At 47.4% G+C, this 20,680-nt stretch overlaps 1 protein-coding gene across 2 annotated transcripts in view; it reads left to right on the top strand.

The window, feature by feature from the left end:
* The window catches only part of ACAN (aggrecan), a 46,992-nt gene that overhangs the window by 11,438 nt on the left and 14,874 nt on the right, over window positions 1-20,680 (top strand). For both annotated transcript variants that reach the window (XM_064669005.1, XM_064669004.1), the window contains exons 2-12: window positions 9,901-9,977; window positions 10,414-10,785; window positions 11,439-11,613; window positions 12,145-12,272; window positions 12,861-13,154; window positions 14,864-15,403; window positions 15,900-16,074; window positions 16,492-16,619; window positions 16,741-17,034; window positions 17,197-17,388; window positions 17,509-20,670. In XM_064669005.1, coding sequence (XP_064525075.1) covers window positions 9,908-9,977; window positions 10,414-10,785; window positions 11,439-11,613; window positions 12,145-12,272; window positions 12,861-13,154; window positions 14,864-15,403; window positions 15,900-16,074; window positions 16,492-16,619; window positions 16,741-17,034; window positions 17,197-17,388; window positions 17,509-20,670 — 5,530 coding nt within the window. In that variant the 5' untranslated portion in view covers window positions 9,901-9,907. The remainder of the gene's footprint in view (window positions 1-9,900; window positions 9,978-10,413; window positions 10,786-11,438; window positions 11,614-12,144; window positions 12,273-12,860; window positions 13,155-14,863; window positions 15,404-15,899; window positions 16,075-16,491; window positions 16,620-16,740; window positions 17,035-17,196; window positions 17,389-17,508; window positions 20,671-20,680) is intronic.

The following is a 20,680-nucleotide window of genomic DNA, read 5'->3' as shown; positions in this document are numbered from 1 at the left end:
AATCCTTCCTGTACCATTCAGGCTCCTAGAGAAGTACAAGCTGGCATGGCTGTTTTGTGCTCAATTTAGTTGTCAGAGGTTTACTGGCAGAGAAAATGGAGAAGTAGGAGAGTCTTGCTCAACACAGCCAAGGCAGCAAAACCCTCATTTATAGTCTGAATGTGAAGCTTGTGGTCTCTTTATACTGCATGCCCTCTCCATAAAGTGGAAGGCAAAGTGAGCCCAGTGCCCACAGAACTGAGGTTCATCATATCAGTACCAGACAGCAGATAATTTTGATTAAAATCCACTCCAATGTTTTTGTTAAGACTCTTCTTCTGGCACCAGAGTCCATGAGATCCTTCAGCAGCAGTGGCAAAACCCACTTGCATTGTGGCTGGGGGTTCACATTGCTGCCAGAAAAAATATCTGGAGTCCTAGTGAGTAGAGGCTGAGAGGAAAACCTCTTTTCTTCCAGGAGACTCCATCTGCTTGCCTTGCACAAAGAGTGTGTGTGAACGTTTGATATGCATGTGCCTTTCTAAAGAGCCACAAATACTTTGAGTATCTGGAATCAGGAGAAAAGAGTAATCCCTTGCTTCTACACTGAAAATGCCAGTGATCTGCACAGTAGGAAAAGATGCTTCTCCATCTTCTGGAGGAAGTAAAAAGTATGTCAAGAAATTGGTAGACTCCAAATCTTGCAGATCGTTTATGACAACTGGCAACAGTCACTTGGACCACTGGCACTACTGCCTGAACAGCATGTGGCAGGATGGCTCCCCTCTTTCCAGCCAGTAACCAGAAAAACCCAGGCCCTCTCTCATGCCATTTACCCTTTTGTCTTCCAGGTCATCCCAAAGGGAGGATCAATTTGAGATTCCACCTTCCTAGCAAAACTAAACTGTTCATGTCTTGAATTTATGAGGCAGGAAATCTACTTGGGAGGAAAGCTGGGGCTGAAACAGCCCCATTTAAGTAAATCTAAGCACAGTGTTTACACAATGTCTGGAATTAATGCAGAGAAAACTTTCAGGTGCCAACTTTGGAAAGAGAAAATGGGGAGCAAAAAGAGGCAGATACTGAGACTGTGATGAAGCTGGAAGCTCTTCCTCTAGGTTGGATGAAAGGTTGCTTTTAGTGCTGTCAAGCACCAGCAGTATTCTGTACTCACTAAGGCAAAGACCAAATGGGATGTGATTGTTCACTTATCTCTTTTGTGTCGAGCTGTGACAGTATGGGGAGGTTTAGTATTACCAGCTGGGTGTATTCCCAGCATGAATGGCCTCACCAAAGATGGTGATGGAGCTTGATACATGTAGCACATCAGCAGAAAGTGTCCTTAACAAGAGGTTGCTGCAGCTTTTGTACCTTATAAGAGGTGCTGATTAATGTGAAGACACTAATGCAAGCAGAGGCCATGCACAGTTTTACACAACTGATACCAGCCAGAAATGTGGCCATCCTGCATGTCATTAGCCTAATCCAATGTGGGGCCATTGCAGGGGCCCTGGAACCATACTTGTGTTCTTGTGGCTCTCACCTTCAATCTCCTGAGTTTGTTGTCATTCCAAGGCAGCATGTTTTCCTGTCTGCCTGGAGCACAGTAAGAGAAAAAAATCATTGCCATTGTGAAACTGGCAGGGGCCAGCTCCATTATGTCTCCTCCAGTCTCTCCCAATGCTCTGTTAGGTGAACTTCCACATCCCATTTCTTAGGAGCACATGGGAGCATCCAAGGTGATTTCGGGTAGCTGAGTTATCAATTACTGACAGTAACTAGCAAAGTCAGTGAAGACTTAGGTCTCTGTGCCTATGGATTCTGTACTAAAATGTGGTTTCAAAGACTTTCTTGATTTCTAGAAAACCAACCTTCTGAAGGGCGGAGGTGGGTCAGAGCAGAAGGGTTGTCCGTGAATTCTTTAAGGTGTCTTCCAACCCAAACTGTTGTACGTTTCTGTGGAACCTTCTCCCAGCATAGAGACACTGCAGAGATTTGCTTTTTTGCAGTCACATTCACACCTTGCTCTGTAGCTGCACCTTCACACCTCACATCCAGGGAGGGTCTGGTTTCTCTTCTTTTGTGTTTTTGTATTTTTCCCCTTAGTGAAGGGGAGCTTCACTAAAGACTGACAGCAGCTCCAGAAAAAAAGTGTAAAGGGTATAAGGAGACTTTATGAAGTGCATAATCACCCATCAATCTCTAAAAGTTAGATGTCTAACAGTGCTCCAGGCTCCTTTGCCAGCTGACAGAAATGGCTGAACCCCTCTTTAAAGGTCCTCAGCTGAGACATCTATTTCATAAGGAGATGAATTGCTCTTTAGAAATTTCTATTTCTCTTCTTGGACTAGAGAGGATTTTGAGTGTGAGCTTCAGCCAGTCTCAAAGGCTCATTGTTCCCCTGAATTCAGAGGCTTCAGGAGCCGTTTGAGCGTGGCTCTGACTTTCCATATCGAGCAGACACTCGGAGCCATGGCAGCCCAGGGCTTGGTGCTGATCCCACACCTTGCATGAAAGGCTCCAGCTGTCATCTGCCATAATGGGCATTTTGAAACTTCTCTGTCCATGAAGGATAGAAAAATTACTGGGGTGTGTGTTGCCAGTAGCAGATGGTTCTGATTTCCCTGGAAGAGAGTTTGGGGAGGGCTGGTTTTATGGGCTTCTGCTGTTCTGGAGCCTGTGTGTTTAACTTGCTGATGAAGTCAAGGAAGATGTAATGTAAAACCAATGTAAATCAGGGGAAGATGAGAGCTGTTCTGTGGTAGATATCAAAAAAAGAGATAAATGCTTGTAAAAGTTTTTGTGTTCAGTAGGATGTTTGTTTCTGACCATATGTCTGAGCTCAGCTGACTAACTGAACCTGAACAGGATTGTTTAGGTTTTACTAAGATTTCCTCTGGCTTCTTGCTTATTGAAAGCGTGACCATACATCCTTGAGTACTTTGGCTTTTCCTGTAGTGTGTGTGCATGATATAATTAGATAACCAGTTGAACTATAGCAGAAAGAAAAGTCATAAAGACACCAAAAAGGGTGTAGCATAGCACCACCTTGAGTCTCTGTGCCAGAGGACAGAGGAGCTCTGGAGCTTATGTCATGGCTGAGGGCACACTGGTACCATCACCAGAGTGCATCAGCAGAGCTGTGTCTGACCATATTCATACCTGCAGTAGCAAGAGGTGCTTGAGGACAGGAGCCAGCTGAGACTTGAGCTGAAACTTCACATTATTCCCAGTCTTCAACAAATATTCCCTTTTTTGTGCCTTATGCACTAGGAGTGCCTCAGTGCCATCACTTTGCCATCTCCTGTAGCAATCCAGGCAGCCAATGCTGCAGACCTGTTGGTGTGTGGAGGACCACATCCCTCGGTGACAAAATATCTGAGCAATTTCTGCCATGTGTCTTCCTGATTGGGGAAAAAAAGGACTTTATTGGTGCAGGGATGGTTTCAGAAACAGAGCAGGAGGGAGCAGCATCCAAACTGCTCTGTACATAAAGACCTTACTCTCAGAATGGTTTGGAAGCCATACAGAATGGAATATTTCTCCTATTTTCTTTGCAGCTGAAAAAACATGAAAAAACACAGGAGTACCTTTATTGCCGTATTTCTGTTCCAAAGTTTGCATTATTCAAAAAAAAAAAAAAAGAAGAAGAAATAAAACTGGTTTTGCCCATCCCACTCACCCCCACCACCACCACCATGCCCCCTTCCTTCCCTCCCATTTCCTGGATCAGCTAAGGCTTTTAGCAGAAAAACCCTCAGTCCTGCACAAAGGCTGGGAATACACAGAGAGATAATAAAGTGTTTTTTTGTACAGATCACAGATGAACAATCTGTAGTTTTACATGGGAGAGGGGAAAATACTGTTTGACTGAAGCCTACAAGGGTATGGGATATGCTGCCTAAACATTCATGAGAACTCTCTTGGTGTCCCTGCTGGGTGATGGTGTCTCCTCAGATCTCATCAAACCCTTGGTCTCAAGTGCTGGTGCCTGAAAATAACAGTGTTGAGAGAAGTCTGGATGGAGGTGACTGCATGTCCTAGAGAAACTAAGGTCCATTCCCTTATGAGGAATCAGCTGGGGATGGAAAACCAGTTCAAGAAAGAGAATCCAAGGCTAAATGAGTAGAGCTGGGCTTAACTCTTGTTCAGAAGCCTCTTTACATCCATAATTTTAATGGAAATATTGTTTTTGGAAATTCTTTTATGCCCAGGCATATCTTCCAGGTAATAAGTGATATTTTATTAGCTGCCAGAAACAATATGTAAGTGTATTAAAGGTTTTCCAAAACTGAGAAAGAAGGAAGCTTAAAACAACCCATGTGACTCCATAGGAAAAAAAAATAAGACAACTGTGGGACTAAGGATGATGGAAATAAATTTAATTGCAACAAAGGTGATTTACATGGTCTGGAGCAAGCAAAGACCACAGGAGAAACTTCAGATGGGACTCAATTAAAATAGACTGAGACAAAAAATGTTTTACAGCCAGCAAACAATTTAGGGTGTGCTGTAAACAGGCTATCATGTTATTTTCCACTGTATGGTCTGACTGTGTAGGTACTTTGTTGAACTTTGACTGTACTGACCTTTCCTTTTCTTGCTCCCTCCACCTTCTTCATCCCTTAAAAACCTGGGGATGCGGTTGGAAGAGCAAGGGATTAAACCAGTCTGCACACAGGTACACACTTCCCTCCACACACACTTAGATTCTGAAATAAACATATTTACACGCAGTAAATTTAGGACACTGCACACAACCCAATACAGAAGCACAGCCTTAGGTTTAAAATAAAGAGGTAATAAACTTGGTGAAAGAGACAGTTGTTCTCTGGGGTAGGGAGCTCGTGAGCCTACCACCAGTTCCCAACCCTGTCTTTTTTGGAAAGGCAGGAGCTTTTCCTGAACCCTTCCTGGCCCAGGCTGAATTGGAGAGGGCCTTGTTTTTGTCTTGGGCACTGGTTAGAGGAGGTAGGATGGCTGGAATTTTTGTGGCAGTTTAGTTGGATTCTTTTTCCCCTGGACTGCTCAATATCCCACACAGGGACAGCCATCCTGATGCAGAGGCACAGCCATGACCTGGTGTAACTTCTCCTGCCTCCTCCTCTCTTCTCACCACAAAAGCTGCCTGCTCCAGTTGCTCTCCCTGAAAGTGCAAATGGAGTTTTGCAGGAAAGCAATCTGCAGGGATGGAAGGTGTTTCTGTAGCATGGACCTTGCAGAAAGTATGATCATTGCTGCTTGTGTGTAGGGCTCTGTGCTGCAAGAATTAGTCCCTCACAGTGCTCCCTGCTAGAGCTTGGACAAACCTTTCTTAGTGATCATCTTAGGAAGAGCTCCACTGAAGTGTGTCTAGAACAACTTCTCTTCAAGGTGACTTTTTCTGCAAGAAGATAAGGAGCCTGCAACTGAATTGGAGTTTGCAAGCAATGACCTGGTAGCTCCTGTGAGTTCTGGAGCTCACCTTTTTCTAGTAGTCAGAATACCTCAATGTTTTACAAAAAAGTAGTCAAATGGGGTTATCTCCAGAGGCCTGTGTTATTTATGGCACATGTGGTAGGGGTACTGGCTGTATCCTTAGTGTGTTTCTCAGGTCCAGTGTGTTTCTCTCTCCTTAGCCATTCAGTTACAGTTGGGGCCCAGTCAGTAAGATGCTGAGCAGGGGGCATTCCTGACACTGCTTAGCCTGCTCCAGGCTTTACTCTGCCTTTACTCATGCAGCTCAGGTATTTACCTGTTACTGAGAACATTTCCTCCATGCTAAGTCCCATCTCAGCGAGCACACACTGATACTCCCAATTGCTGAACTGTACCTGCCTGCTCCTTGGACACAGCTGCCTTAGTCTGAGCCCACACCTCTGTCAAGACAGCATCCATACTTGAGCTAGTCACCCTCCTCTGCTCTCACAGTCAGCAGAGAGGAATCATCAGTTTTAAGGCATATAATCTCTGCTGTATAATCTGTTTAGATGCTGCTTTAAAATGAGAGGAACAACTTCCCCAGTTCCCTTGTCTAGACAGACCAGGTCTCCATCATCTGGGCTATCCACATCTGCTCCCTCTTTACTTACTTGCTTCCAGAACTGCTCCTTCAAGCAGCTGTTTGCTCATTAACATGTGCTTGGACATCCCACTAGAGACAACACAGAGTAGAAGTATTGCAGCATGGAACCACTGCTGTAAAAACAGGACATTAATCAAAGGCATTCCCAGCATAGCGAATCCCGACCAGAGCTGCATGTAGACTCAAGAGTTGGATCTCTTTGGCATGCTTAAGGAGAATGAAAAATGAAGATCAACATTGCAAACAGCACCCTGAGGAGTAGGTTGGGTTTCTAACTGGCAGGGACTCAACACTTTCGCAGAATACACCCAAAACATTGTTATTGTGATTTGTTTAACCACTGCTCACAAGGAAAATCCATTTTCTCTGGGCTTCTGTGGGATAAGAGGAGGTTGGGTTTTTTTCTCCATAGCTCAACCAAACTGCAAAGATACTGCTGGTCCCAGCTGTTACCATATGAGGCTGTTTTTCCCTATGAACAAAGCTTGAATTAGACTAGGAGTACATGAGCTTGTCTTAGCCTTTGGGACAAAGTGAATTTCTTCTCTTTAGTGCATTTTGTTCTGTGATGTCTAACTGATGGACAGATGAACCTGCTCTCCTCCTACCCACTGCCAATGCACAGAGAAATAACAAATGTGTGGGACTCAGAACATTACCAATTTGCTGTAGGCACGGACTCTAAAAGTTTTTTCAGCCAGCCAGCTCCCTTTATATTTAAACACCTCTGTTTCCCTGCTCTAGGATGTTTCTATTCAGGTCTAAAGCTGCCTGCCTCTCTTGGCTGAGCTTATCTCATGACATTCAGGGCTATTCAGCTTACTTGGATTCTGGCAAAATGCAAGTTGGATGAAAGGTACCTGATCTAAGGAGCCTGGAGAAGTAAGAGCTTTTATTTAATGCTCAAGCATGTATCATGACTAAAGAATTAGTTACTAATGGCTAGAAGAGTGTCCTCTATCTGAATCCCTTCTGCTTCCAGGGCTCACATAATCTTTACTTTCGTATTTCTCCTTTTATCCAGAGGATGTGAGTGCAGGATATGCACTGGAATGGCAGCTATGGCATAGTGCAAGTAGATATAATCTGACCCCAGCCTACAACCTCATTCCAGGGAAACAGTCCCTAGCCAGTGTTAGGCTGGTCCTCAGTGAAAGCAGGGACCTATTCTAGGAGGGATCTGGATGCACAGTTGCTTGTTCTGCAGGAAACATTCCTTGAACTAAACAAGGATATGCTTCTGAGAGTGGACTTCAGTTTCCCCACGAATCTTAAAGATTTGCCAAATCTTAGAAGCTTTATCTGTTTCAGGTTTTCTGCTTTGCCTCAAGTATTAGTAGCTGGTCTGTGAGCTGGACCTGTTCCCCAAAATACAGGTTGAGCCAATTTCCTTCTCCTCAGGTCCTTGCTAGTGGATATTTCTGCACCATCTTTTTCTGATATCCTCATGTCAGCCCAGAGGTGTGCACAAATGCACAGAGAGGGATTCCTGTTTGGTTTAATGTTGGATAATGGCAGTAGCTCTCCTAGCTTTCTAGGACACAACATCCCATTGCAGGCATGCTCTGCATCTCCTGTATAATTTTATGTTTGATTCTATTAAAGCACAGTGTATTCAGTAACCCACTGGATCTGATACCGACCCCTGTAGATGCCCATTAGAAATATTTCCTTCAACGTCCGTGTCCCTCAGATGGATCCTGTTAGAGACCCACCAGCCTGGCTTCTGCTAAGACATTTTTAGTGGATGTACAACTGCCATTACACATCTTTATCATGGAACCCTGTGAAAGTCAAGCCTTATCAAAATCTAATTACCTTGTGTTGCAACCATGCAGGCAGCTTTATCAGACAAGCTTAGAATCGTGCCAAATAATAAAATCAAGTTTGGAAGCACCTGTTTTATATACAAGTATCTAAACTAAGATTAATATTACGCCTATTCTTTCAGTGCTTAACAAATTGAAGTCTGTATCGCATTTTCCATTATTTTGCCTGGAATTTTATGTCAATCAAACCAGCATGTGTCTGTGAGGCTCATTGTTGTGTATCTTGGCTGACTACTGGCACAGTGCTTCAGTACTCGGGACCTGCCCCAGTGCTCCAGCGCAGATTTTAAATGAGCATCAGTGGGCCAGCAACTTACTCAGCCAGCTCTTCAAGGACTCTTGGGTATGGCTGTTTAACCAAGCTGATTTCAGACTGTTTATCCATAACAGATGGTGTTTCCAGTTCTCCTCGATTACTGAGGAGCAGAAGGCACCTCATTGCCCCCCACAGCCCATCATGTGGGCGTATCCCTCTGCCACTGTCCCAGTACTGACTGCCAAGCACTCTGACCTCCTCTGCAGCAGGGCAGTTGGTTTGGTAGTGGCCATCATTAGCCATCGTTAGAGGGAAATGGTGGAGTCAACTGTTGTGCTGCACAAGGGGTTCATAATACATTGTCTAGGCAGATATCATTCCTAACCAAAGAGACACCCAAACATATGTGCAATTGCACAAGGTCCCCCTGAGGTTAGCACTTAACGTGAAATTTTATTCCCATGCCCAGCAGAAACTGGGATATGTCCATTTGGTCTTGTTTAGCCCTACAGCTGCAAACTGAATTCTGCACACTGCCAATGTGTTCCATTCCTGTTCTCTCCTATTTTCTGCCAGTATAGCTGTCTCTATTCACTGAAGATAAAGTTTTGTGATATGTCAGGTTGAAATGAATGAGTGAATGGAGGTCATTTTTTTTCATAAGAGAAACGTTAATGCTGGACTGTACAGGATGGGGTTTATTTTTGGCCTTTTCTTGTGCCAGTGAGTATATTTAACGATCTACAAGGTCAATAGGTACATACTCGGAATGTTCCCTGTCAGCCGAAGTCAGCTGGAATCTTTCTAGATCACAGGAGTTAAACAGCCAATATTTGGACAGGTGACCTCAAAGGAAACACCAGTGATTCAGTAGGCGTGGTCCTTCCTTCTGAGTCAGGGCTGAAATGTGATGCCAAACAATGCTGTGTTGCCAGAGGACATGGTTTTTATTTGAAATATTGAAACCAACTTGAGTCTTGATGGTGATTTAATATGCCATGATATTATACTGGATGATAATCCAGTTAGTATTAATTTAGTTGGCCTCCCTATATTGCTTCTGTCACTCAGTGTCAGCAGGATGCTTCTTTCTTTTCCTAAAGCTTTCAGAAGTAGAAGGTTGCTCTGACTAATTGAAGATCCCAATAGGATATTTTTAGGGTAGATTTAAGATGTGGATTTCTTCTACCAGTTCAGGATCCATTTGCAGTTAAGGCTTCGTATGCTCTCAGAGGATGAGGTTGGACCAAAGAGTTATAACCTTTGGCTTTTCCACCATGTAGAGGGCAAATGCCCCTTCAGAGCATTTTAAAGAATATGAAATGCTTCCAACCATCTGGCCTGAGAGCCAGTGCTGGCTTGGGTGGGGATGCCCAAGGGGCAGCTCCTGTTCTGAGACAAAGGTTTATTGGATGTGATGGTCCTTCTTGAGTAAAAATGTAATAAGTGTGAAGACCTGTTGTAAAATTGTCTTTCTGCTCCACAGATAAGATTGAATAACAAGCAAGAGAGTGGGAGACCAATATAATAAGTGATGCCTAGTAACACTTCTATCTGTTGTACATAGCAGAGCATCTTATTTATTTGTCTCACAGACTTATTTCTGAAGCAAGAGGAACTTTGAAACAGCATCCTTCCCTAGGGACTAGCTTTCACTGCCAGTGTGAGGAGTGTAGGAGGCTTAGGGGGCAGCTGAAAGCATTGCACTGCCCTGCAGCACTCAGCTCCCTGTGAACATACCACAAATCCTTTCTCCCTGTTATTTCTTGCAGGTAAACTATGACCACTTTACTATTAGTGTTTGTGTGTTTGCAAGTCATCACTGCAGCCAACTCTGTGGAGCTCTCAGGTACGTGTCCAGGGTATGGGAGGCTCCTCTGTTCGGGTGGCTGCTGTGCCACAGCCTCTCACTGCTCATGCACTTGGGGAGCCAGGGAGATAGCTGCAGACAAAGGCAGATTTATGGGGAAACTTAGAAATTTCAGCATTCCCCTTTTTAAACATTATCATGTGTGATCTCGTAGCATGGGCAGCAGCTACGCTGCAGTGGAGCCCTTCATTCCCTTCATTCTCCCATCCAGCACTGATCCAAATGCCAAAAGCAACCCGTGGTGCAGTGGTCATTGTCATAACTTCCCTTTATAGACTAGACTAAAAAGGTTGTGTCTGAATATGTGGGTACAGGTTTGCACAGCAGATATAGGCACTGGATCATATGAAAGCACTGGATGTTTTGTATTAAATGTGTTATTAATGTAACCATTGCTTTGTTTGGGAACTGACAGACAGTAGTGATGGCCTGGAAGTCAAGATACCTGAGCAGTCTCCCCTGCGTGTTATTCTCGGAAGCTCCCTGAACATCCCCTGTTACTTCAACATCCCGGAGGAACAGGACACCAGCGTTATGCTGAACCCACGGATCAAATGGAGCAAGCTCTCAAACGGGACCGAAGTTGTCTTGCTAGTGGCCACTGGCGGGAGAATCCGGCTCAACTCTGAGTACAGGGAGGCAATTTCCTTGCCCAACTACCCCGCCATCCCCACCGATGCCACTCTGGAGATCAAGGCACTGAGATCCAACCACACTGGGATTTATCGCTGTGAAGTGATGTACGGGATTGAGGACAGAGAAGACACAATAGAGGTCCTAGTGAAAGGTGAGATCCTGCCCTTGCTCTCTCCTCTCAAGATCTTGCTGGCCAGAAGGGAGGAAGAAGTACACGGGTATTGAAGGCACAGCTCTTTCCACGGTCACAAGCCCTTTCCGTCAGGTCACAGATAAGGTGATGGGTGGGTAAGCAGAAGTCATGGGCCAGGCATTTATTTTATCAGGCTAGGACCAGACTAAACAAATCAGCAAAATGATTCATGGCAGAGTATATGGCAAAAAAAAGTTATTCTTCTGGCAGAAGGTGAATTACAGAGACAGCAAAACAACATCCTAGACAGGAGGTGGAACTGGATACACTGGGTTGTTGCTCAGGCGTGTGAAGCTGGAACAGGGCCGTTATCAGACCTTTAATTTTTTCCAGGCATTTTAGGAGATGGGATGCCCTCAGCTGGAGAACTGGGCTGTTCTGGAAAAACTTTCATTGCCATTTTGCAAAGCCTATCCCAGTAATAGGTGGATAAAGCAACAAAAGTTTCATACAATTCTTATATTTTCTGTAATTTTTGCTTTCTGTACAAGACAGGCAGATAGCTTTCACTGCAGGACTGTACAAGATGAGGTTTATTTTTGACTTTTTCTTGTGCCTTCTTTGGAAAGAAAGGGGTTGGTGATGTGAGCGATGGCCATTGTCTTTTCCAGGCATCGTATTCCACTACAGAGCAATCTCCACAAGGTACACCTTGAACTTTGAGAAGGCAAAGCAGGCCTGCATCCAGAACAGTGCTGTTATTGCCACTCCTGAGCAGCTGCAGGCTGCCTATGAGGATGGGTATGAGCAGTGTGATGCTGGCTGGCTGGCTGATCAGACTGTCAGGTAAGGAACCGTGGAGGGGAAAGAAAAGCCACAGCAGGGTCACTAGGGAAGGGCTTCTGCAATGAAGCCATCAACTGAAAATGGTTGTTAAATAGTAGCTGTTGTAACTGCTGGTGTGCAGAGGGAGGTGGTGGGTTGCTAGCCACTCTCTGACAGGGGGGATCTAAACTAGGAAAACAGAGTGACCACTGTCCTCCTCAGCTGGTGTTGACAACTAAATGGACAGTGGCTTAATCCTGATCCTTCATCTTCTTCATCAGCAGAACCGATGCTGTGCCAAGATGCACAAGTGTGGCTCAGCCATACCGAGCTGTGCATCCCCCACTGGGGAGGTACCTTGTCCTGATGTCTTTGGTCAGTACTCCAAGGGCCATCAGAGTAAGGGCCAGACAGCAGATCATCCTTCCCTTCCCCCACAACCCAGAAAAAGTAAAAAATCACCACACTGCACAGTGCCCTGCAGCATCCTCACAGCCTCCTGTGCCTGCCAGGGTCCTGCCCCCTACTCCTTATGCCCCATCTCTCCTTCAGGTACCCCATCCACTGGCCCCGGGAGCGCTGCTATGGCGACAAGGATGAATTTCCAGGAGTGAGGACCTACGGTGTCCGTGAGCCAGATGAAACCTATGATGTTTACTGCTATGCAGAGCAAATGCAAGGTGATTTGAGGCTTTGATTGTTACTAAGCAAAGAAACAGCCAAAGCCCTCATCATGCTTAGGCTGGACAACAGTAAATACAGGGGCAAAGGACTTAGAGAAAGGACAGGTTAAAGATGGAAAAGCATATACCCCAGCCAGGCCAGTCTCTTAGTTAGACCTTGGACAATTTTAATGTCAAATGACTAATGCAGCAGAGAGGGTGGAGTCCGCCTAACCTCCACTATAGTCCATACCATCCTGCCTGGTCATCCATTTGAGGATGTGACATTCACAGATGTCAACCACTCATGCTTATGACAGGGATCCATTGAAATATTCAATACAACAGGACTGCGACTGTCCTTTATCTCCCTCTTGCCCCAGGGCTCCAACTGACTTGGTAAGTTCTGCTCCAGTCTGTATTCAGTCTGTAAGACTCACCTTCTTCTGGTATTTATAAACAGTCACCAACACAGGGTTGCGATTCAGCTCCAATACACAGGTCTCTCCATCTTATCCAAACTCTCAGGTGTAGGAAAGGGATAGAAAGGGAATTGGAATTAAATTCTACAGGTAATTCCTGTGCTAATGGATGGTGTGATTGCAGGTAAAGTCTTCTATGCCACTGCCCCGGAGAAGTTCACCTTCCAAGAAGCCTTTGACAAATGCCGCAGTCTGGGGGCACGTTTGGCCACCACGGGAGAGCTGTACTTGGCCTGGAAGGACGGCATGGACATGTGCAGCGCGGGCTGGCTGGCCGACCGCAGCGTCCGCTACCCCATCTCCAGAGCACGGCCCAACTGCGGGGGGAACCTGGTGGGCGTGAGGACCGTGTACCTGTACGTCAACCAGACGGGGTACCCGCACCCCGACTCCCGCTACGACGCCATCTGCTACAGCGGTGAGTGCGCGGGGCCGCGGGACTAAGCAGCGTGTCTCCACACACCAGAAAGGAGTTCCTGCGCCAGAGATAACCTCTTGTTTCTTTAGTGTTTGGGGTTTTTTTAAAAGAGGGAGACATAGCAGGTTTGGCAAAGGACTGGGTCCTTGTTTGGGTAGGAAGCAGATCCAGAAAGTACACGGCTGCTTGACCTGTACAAGAGGCTCTGCGGGGGTGGGCATAACACAGCTCGCTTCTCTCCAGTCCTCCCACACCTTCCTGCTCTCATAGCTCTCCTGGAGACACGGAGCAGAGCTCAGGTGCTTTGTGTACAGGACTTCGAATGCTGGAGATGGAAGAGAAGGAGAAAGAGAACAGGTCTGACCCTGGAGATGTGTATAGTGACATGATGTGGTACAGACACGTGACTGAGTTTCCGTGCTGGGATAAATCTGAGACTGATGTAGTCTCCGGCAATCATGGAGCAAAATTCCACCTAGGAAGTGGAGAGCGTCCCAGCTGCTCCCCCTTTCTTCTAACTGCACACTTCTCCCTGCAGCAAGAAGTGGGCAAACCACAGTGTTAAATGGCCTATGCAGGGCAATCAGAGACTAATATTCAAATGGGATTGCTATAGTTAAAAAAATAACAATATTTTCAAATATGTGTTTAAACCCTTCTGATCAGACCTATTGCATCAGTCCAGATGCATTTCCCAGACCCTTGAAGGTAACTTGTGGCCAAGCTAAAGATTGGTTCACCAAACCACAGCCTTCTTATTATCTCAGGGTTTGCATCTGAAATTGCTGTGTACAGTCAGTCCTTGTCTGAGCATATCTATCAAATTCTCTCTGAATCCCTTGATGTCTGAGAGGCTAAAATGAACTAGAGATAAAATGGAACTGGAAATAAATAGAGCTGGGAAAGCAGTATTAGAGGAAATCCCTGACAGTTTCTCATTCTCTCTCCCTCCCCAGCCAACACCTGCTTTGCTACATATCCAAGATGTCCCATCCCTCTCTTACCTGTCCTCACAGTTCTGCTTTATGCTGCTCTGTTAACCTTGCCATAGGCTGACCTGCTCAATGGCATGTTAAGCACGTTCTCCTAGACCCAAGGGATGTGATTTGAGCAGGAAAGTGATTTGGGAGGGAACAGGTGGGAGCTGTTTGAATATATTTGGTACAGCAAGTGGCCTTGGCTGTCCTGGCAATGGGGTTCAGATGTTTGTACGAGATGAGCTCTTAAGTTGTAGCCTTGGCAAAGCTAAATGAGATCACAATCCTGGTGAAGGCTTCATGAGTGAGGATCCAGTTGTTTTTCTCCCACGGCTCAGACAGACCTGTCGTGGAGGTTATCCAAGCTCCTCTACTTCCCTCCGGCCACCTTAAATTCCTTGCAGCAGGCACTAGAGGTCAGTATAGACCTGAATATGGGCAAGGTGTTCCCGGGAAGGAGAACAGGGAGCACAGCAGGGAATGTCCCCGCCGACTCACCAGCTGTGGAGCATGCAGTGGCTCGTTGCCTCGTGACCGTGCCCTCCGTGCTGAGGCGTTGCAGGGAGCCACAGAGGAGGAAGGAAAACCATTTCTTTTACAAAACCACCATGACTTCCTTAATCCTCTCAGAGCCAGCAAACACCCAGATTCTTTTTGGAGGTGGCAGCAGTGCAGTCCACCTCCTCAGATTGACCTTGTCCTCTCTGATTGCTGCTTTGTATCCTGATGCAGGAGACGACGTTGAGACCCTGATCCCAGGGCAGTTCATCGATGAGATAGGGAGCGAGCTGGGCAGTGCTTTCACTGTCCAGACCGTCACCCAGACTGAGGTGGAGCTGCCCCTGTCACACAATGCCACAGAGGAGGAGGCCCGTGGCAGCATCGCCACCCTGGAGCCCATTGAGATCACACCCACCGCCACCGAGCTGTACGAGGGCTTCACTGTCCTGCCTGATCTCTTCAGCACCAGTGTCACAGTAGAGACAGCTGCCACAGAGGAGGAAAATGTGACCAGGGGGGATGTATCAGCAGTGTGGACTGTACCTGAAGAGGTCACCACCATAGACTTAGGCACTGCCATCACCACCACAGCCTTAGGCACTGCTGTCACCACTGAAACAGCAGAGGTGAGCTCAGTGGAAGAGGTCGTGGGGGTGACTGCTACACCAGGACTAGAGTCTGCCTCGGTGTTCACAGTGGAAGATCAACTGGTGCAAGTGACAGCAGCCCCTGGTGCCGGTCACCTCCCTGAGCAGCCCATCTCCCCCACGGGTAAGTCACCAGCACTCCAAGAAGCCTGAAAATCAGTTTCTCCTCAAGGTTAACCATTCAGCTGAAAGGAGCCCAAGCTTCTGCCATCACAGAGGGCACCCAGGTCCCTGGAGGTGTGCAGGCCTGTCTGGGGCCAGGGAAAGGCTAAGTGCTTCCATTACAGTAGGGTAGGAGGCGAGAGGAGGAGACTGTGGGCCACCCCATTACGTGCTGACAAGGGCTTAGCTGGCTGGTGCTTGGGCTGCAGTGGTCACAGTCTGCTCTCCCATATGCATCTGACTCCAGGGGAGGGGAAAGTCAAGGCAAAAAGATCCCAGAGGAGGGCAAAAGAGATCCCCAGAAGTGGCAGCAGAGCTCAATGAATGAGGCATCTCCATCAAAGTGGGTTTGAGAGGGACTGGTCCTTGCACTGTTGTTGGGAAGATCCTTTCTGGTCGCGCATCTCAGGGCAGGAGGGTCCTGTACCTGCTGTCTCACCACGGCTTCTCTCCTGCAGGTGTGGTGTTTCACTACCGCTCTGCCACCAGCAGATATGCCTTCTCCTTCGTCCAAGCCCAGCAGGCCTGTCTGGAGAACAGTGCAGTGATTGCCACTCCCCAGCAGCTCCAGGCTGCCTACGAGGCTGGCTTTGACCAGTGTGATGCCGGCTGGCTGCGGGACCAGACAGTCAGGTAACACTACTGACTTGGGGACAACACCTCTCAGAATGACTATTCAGCCATGGAATCAGGGCTTTGGTCTGTCCTGCTTCTCTCTTCATCAGCATCTAAACCTTTGCTGGCCCAAGATTGTCTCCAGGCCATGATATCTAGTGGCCAATAGACCTGTTCTCCTCTACTTGTTTTCCTCATCTCCTAACCTGTGTATACACCTTGCACCAATGAGCTCTCTTGGTATGTAGAAAAAGTAGAGGAAAATTTGTATTTTTTGCCCCAAGCTGTAAGTGGATTTGTCTCCAAGTCACACTGAGAGCTCTGAGCACCTGTAACTGTGAAGAGTTCATGTCCTGCTCCCAAGCACACTGAGGTTCTTCAGTCCTGGGTACATAAGGCTGACCTTGGGTTACCTCTCCCTTCTTCTTTTGGTAGGTATCCCATTGTAAATCCCCGAAATAACTGTGTAGGAGACAAAGAGAACTCCCCAGGCGTGCGGTCGTACGGCATGCGCCCGGCCTCAGAGACCTACGATGTGTACTGCTACATCGACAGGCTCAAGGGTATGTTCTGCCCCTTCCCCTGCGCACCGCTGTGAAGCAAAAATGTCCTTCACACCTTCACATCTGTGTGTGCATGGGTGGGACACAGGGATTCACACCTGTTTCCTCTCCCATCCCTCAGGCGAGGTGTTCTTTGCAACCCAGCCGGAGCAGTTCACCTTCCCAGAGGCCCAGCAGTACTGTGAGAGCCAAAACGCCACGCTGGCCTCTGTTGGCCAGCTCCATGCTGCCTGGAAGCAGGGCCTGGACAGGTGCTACGCGGGCTGGTTGGCCGACGGCAGCCTCCGCTACCCCATCGTGAGCCCCCGCCCCACCTGCGGCGGGGACGCGCCGGGCGTGAGAACTGTCTACCAGCACCACAACCAGACCGGCTTCCCCGACCCGCTGTCCCGGCACCACGCCTTCTGCTTCAGAGGTACCCTCCCAACCCTGGCAGGACATGCAGACCTGTCTCCTCAGGGAAAGGGATTTCACGAGGGAGGTTGGGCGTGTTGGGGTGCCGGTTTAGGTGAGGCACTTCACCGGAGTCTTGGATTGTGAATTTTTGGAAAATCCTTCCAATGCCTTTTTATTCCAGCTCTGCCTCCTGGGGAGGAGGAAGGGGTCACCCCATTCTTTGAAGATGTGCTGGCAACACAAGTGATCCCTGGAGTGGAGGGGGTACCCTCTGGGGAGGAGGTGACTGTGGAGACAGAGTTTGCCACTCAACCTGAAAATCAGACAGCCTGGGGGACAGAGGTCTTTCCAACTGATGTGTCACTGCTCTCAGGTGGGTTCAGAGCTTCTCTGTAGCCTGTGTCATGCTTGGCTGGTGGTGTAGGGTTGGGACACTCCCAAAGTATAAATAATTTTCCCAAGTCCTTCTCTTTGTTTGCTCTTCCTTTTCCAGTGAGTCCATCTGCTTTTCCTCCAGCTACCATAATACCAGAGGAAACAAGTACCAGTGCTTCCATCAGTGAAGTGTCAGGGCAGGTGACTGAATCTGGAGAACATCAAGTCAGTGGTGAATCTTCGGCATCCGGGTGGGTATCTGGAGTCCTGGACACAAGTGGAGAACCAACTTCTGGAGTTTTTGAACTTAGTGGAGAACACTCAGGGATTGGAGAGAGTGGATTACCATCAGTAGACCTGCATACCAGTGGCTTCCTACCTGGAGAAAGTGGGTTGCCCTCAGGAGACCTGAGTGGTGTGGCTTCTGGTGTTGTTGATATCAGTGGCCTGCCCTCTGCAGAGGAAGAGGTATCAGTGTCTACTTCAAGGATACCAGAAATTAGGGGGATGCCGTCTGGAGCGGAAAGCAGTGGGCTGCCTTTTGGAGCTAGTGGAGAAATCTCTGGCACTGAGCTAGTCAGCGGCATGCCATCTGGAGAGGAAAGTGGACTCGCCTCTGGTTTTCCTACCATCTCCCTTGTGGATACCACATTGGTGGAAGTCGTGACAACAGTGCCGGAACGGCGAGAAGAGGGAAAAGGGTCCATCGGAGTCAGCGGTGAAGGAGATCTGTCAGGGATTCCATCATCTGAGTGGGACAGCAGTGGTGGAATCCAAGGCTTGCCCTCAGGAGCTGAGCCCAGTGGGGAGCCCTCTGGAGGGCTGGAGCTCAGTGGGGAGCCCTCTGGGGTACCCAATCTGAGTGGGCTGCCCTCTGGAGGGTCTGAGCTTAGTGGATTGCCCTCAGGACTGGATGTCAGTGGAGAAACACCTGGAACACATGAGGTCAGTGGCCTGGTGGACCTAAGTGGCCTTACCTCTGGTATGGATGGAAGTGGCGAGGCCTCCAGCATTACCTTTGTAGATGTCACTTTGGAGGAAGTGACAACAACTCCCTCAATTACAGAAGCAGAAGCAAAAGAGTCTTTGGAAATCAGTGGATTGCCTTCAGGAGGTGAAGATGCATCAGGCACAGTATCTGGGAGTTTAGACATCAGTGGTGAGCCCTCTGGGCATGTAGACTTTGGTGGGAGTGTGTCTGGAGTGCTGGAGATGGGTGGATATCCGAGTGGAGTGACTGACAGCAGTGGAGATGTCTCTGGAGTTGATGTCACCAGTGGTCTGCTGTCTGGAGAAGAAAGTGGAATCACTTCTGGCTTTCCCACAGTGTCTCTTGTGGATACCACTTTGGTGGAAGTTGTAACACAGACATTAGTTGCACAAGAGGTGGGAGAAGGGCCCTCTGGGGTGATAGAAATGAGTGGATTTCCTTCTGGAGACAGAGGACTATCTGGAGAAGGCTCTGGAGCTGTTGAGACTAGTGGATTTCCTTCAGGGACAGGAGACTTCAGTGGAGAGCCATCTGGGATCCCGTATATCAGTGGAGAATTTTCTGGAGCCACAGATCTAAGTGGACAGTCTTCAGCAGTGACTGATATTAGTGGGGAGCTCTCAGGGCTTCCAGAAGTCACTTTAGTCACTTCTGATTTAGTAGAAGTTGTGACAAGACCAACAGTATCACAGGAACTGGGTGGGGAAACAGCTGTCACATTTCCCTACAGTTTGGGGCCGAGTGGTGAAGCCTCTGCATCTGGTGAACTAAGTGGGGAAACATCTGCATTGCCAGAAAGTGGCCTAGAAACATCCACAGCTTATGAAATCAGTGGTGAAACATCTGCATTTCCTGAAACTAGTATAGAAACATCCACGACTCATGAAATCAGCGGGGAGACATCTGCATTTCCCGAATTTAATGTAGAAACATCAACCATTCAAGAAATCAGTGGGGAAACCTCTGCATTCCCTGGAATTTTCACAGAAACATCCACAAGTCAGGAAGCCAGAGGTGAAACATCTGGCTATCCTGAAATTATCATAGAAGCATCCACAGTTCAAGAAGTAAGTGGGGAAACCTCCGCATTTCCTGAAAGTAGCACAGAAACATCCACAATACAAGAAATCAGTGGGGAAACATCTGCATTTCCTGAAATTAGAATAGAAACATCCACAAGTCAAGACATCAGTGGGGAAGCATCTGCATTTCCTGAAATTAGAATAGAAACATTCACAAGTCAAGAGGCCAGGGGTGAAATATCTGGCTATCCTGAAATTAGCATAGAAACTTCGACGGTCCACGAAACCGGCAGAGAAACATCTGCCTTTCCTGAAATCATCATAGAAACTTCCACAGTCCATGAAATTAGTGGAGAAAGCTCTGCATTTCCTGAAATTAGAATAGAAACATACACAAATCAAGAAGCCAGAGGTGAAACATCTGCCTACCCAGAAATTAGCATAGAAACATCCACAGTCCATGAAACCAGTGGGGAAACTTCTGCATTTCCTGAAATCAGCATAGAAACTTCCACAGTCCACGAAATCAGTGGTGAAACATCTGCATTTCCTGAAATTAGAATAGAAACATCCACAAGTCAAGAAGCCCGAGGTGAAGCATCTGCCTTTCCTGAGATTAGCATAGAAACTTCTACAGTCCATGATATCAGTGGGGAGACATCTGCATTCCCTGAGATTAGCATAGAAACACCAACAAGTCAAGAAGCCAGGGGTGAGACATCTGCCTATCCTGAAATTTACATAGAAACATCCACAGTTCAAGAAGTAAGTGAGGAAACTTCTGCATTTCCTGAAATTAGAATAGAAACACCCACAAGTCAAGAAGCCCGGGGTGAAACATTTCCTGAGACTAGCACAGAAACATCCACAATCCATCAAACCAGTGGGGAAGCATCTGCATTGCCTGCTGCTAACATCAAAACAGCTGCCACATCTTTGGCCAGTGGGGAGCCCTTCAGTACCCCCGAGGAGGAGATTACTGATGCAACATCTGGAGCTGTGACACACTCCATAGCAGGCATTTCAGGGGAAACCTCTGTCCCAGACTTTGTAATTAGTACCAGGACTCCAGATGTTGAAACAACACAGGGACCCAGGAACCCTGAAGAGGCTCAGCTTGAAATAGAGCTTTCCCCTCCTGCAGTGTCAGGACAAGAGACGGAGACAGCTGCTGCTCTAGACAATCTTCATCTGTTGGCCACCACTACTGCTTCCCTGCCTCAAGTCTCACAAGAAGCAATTGACGCATTAGGACCCACTACAGAAGGTAACATGTC

Source organism: Pseudopipra pipra, chromosome 12, assembly GCF_036250125.1.
Source record: "Pseudopipra pipra isolate bDixPip1 chromosome 12, bDixPip1.hap1, whole genome shotgun sequence".
Taxonomy (NCBI): Eukaryota; Metazoa; Chordata; class Aves; order Passeriformes; family Pipridae; genus Pseudopipra; species Pseudopipra pipra.
Note: the sequence above shows the minus strand (reverse complement) of the source record. Positions and strands in the feature narration are given on the sequence as shown.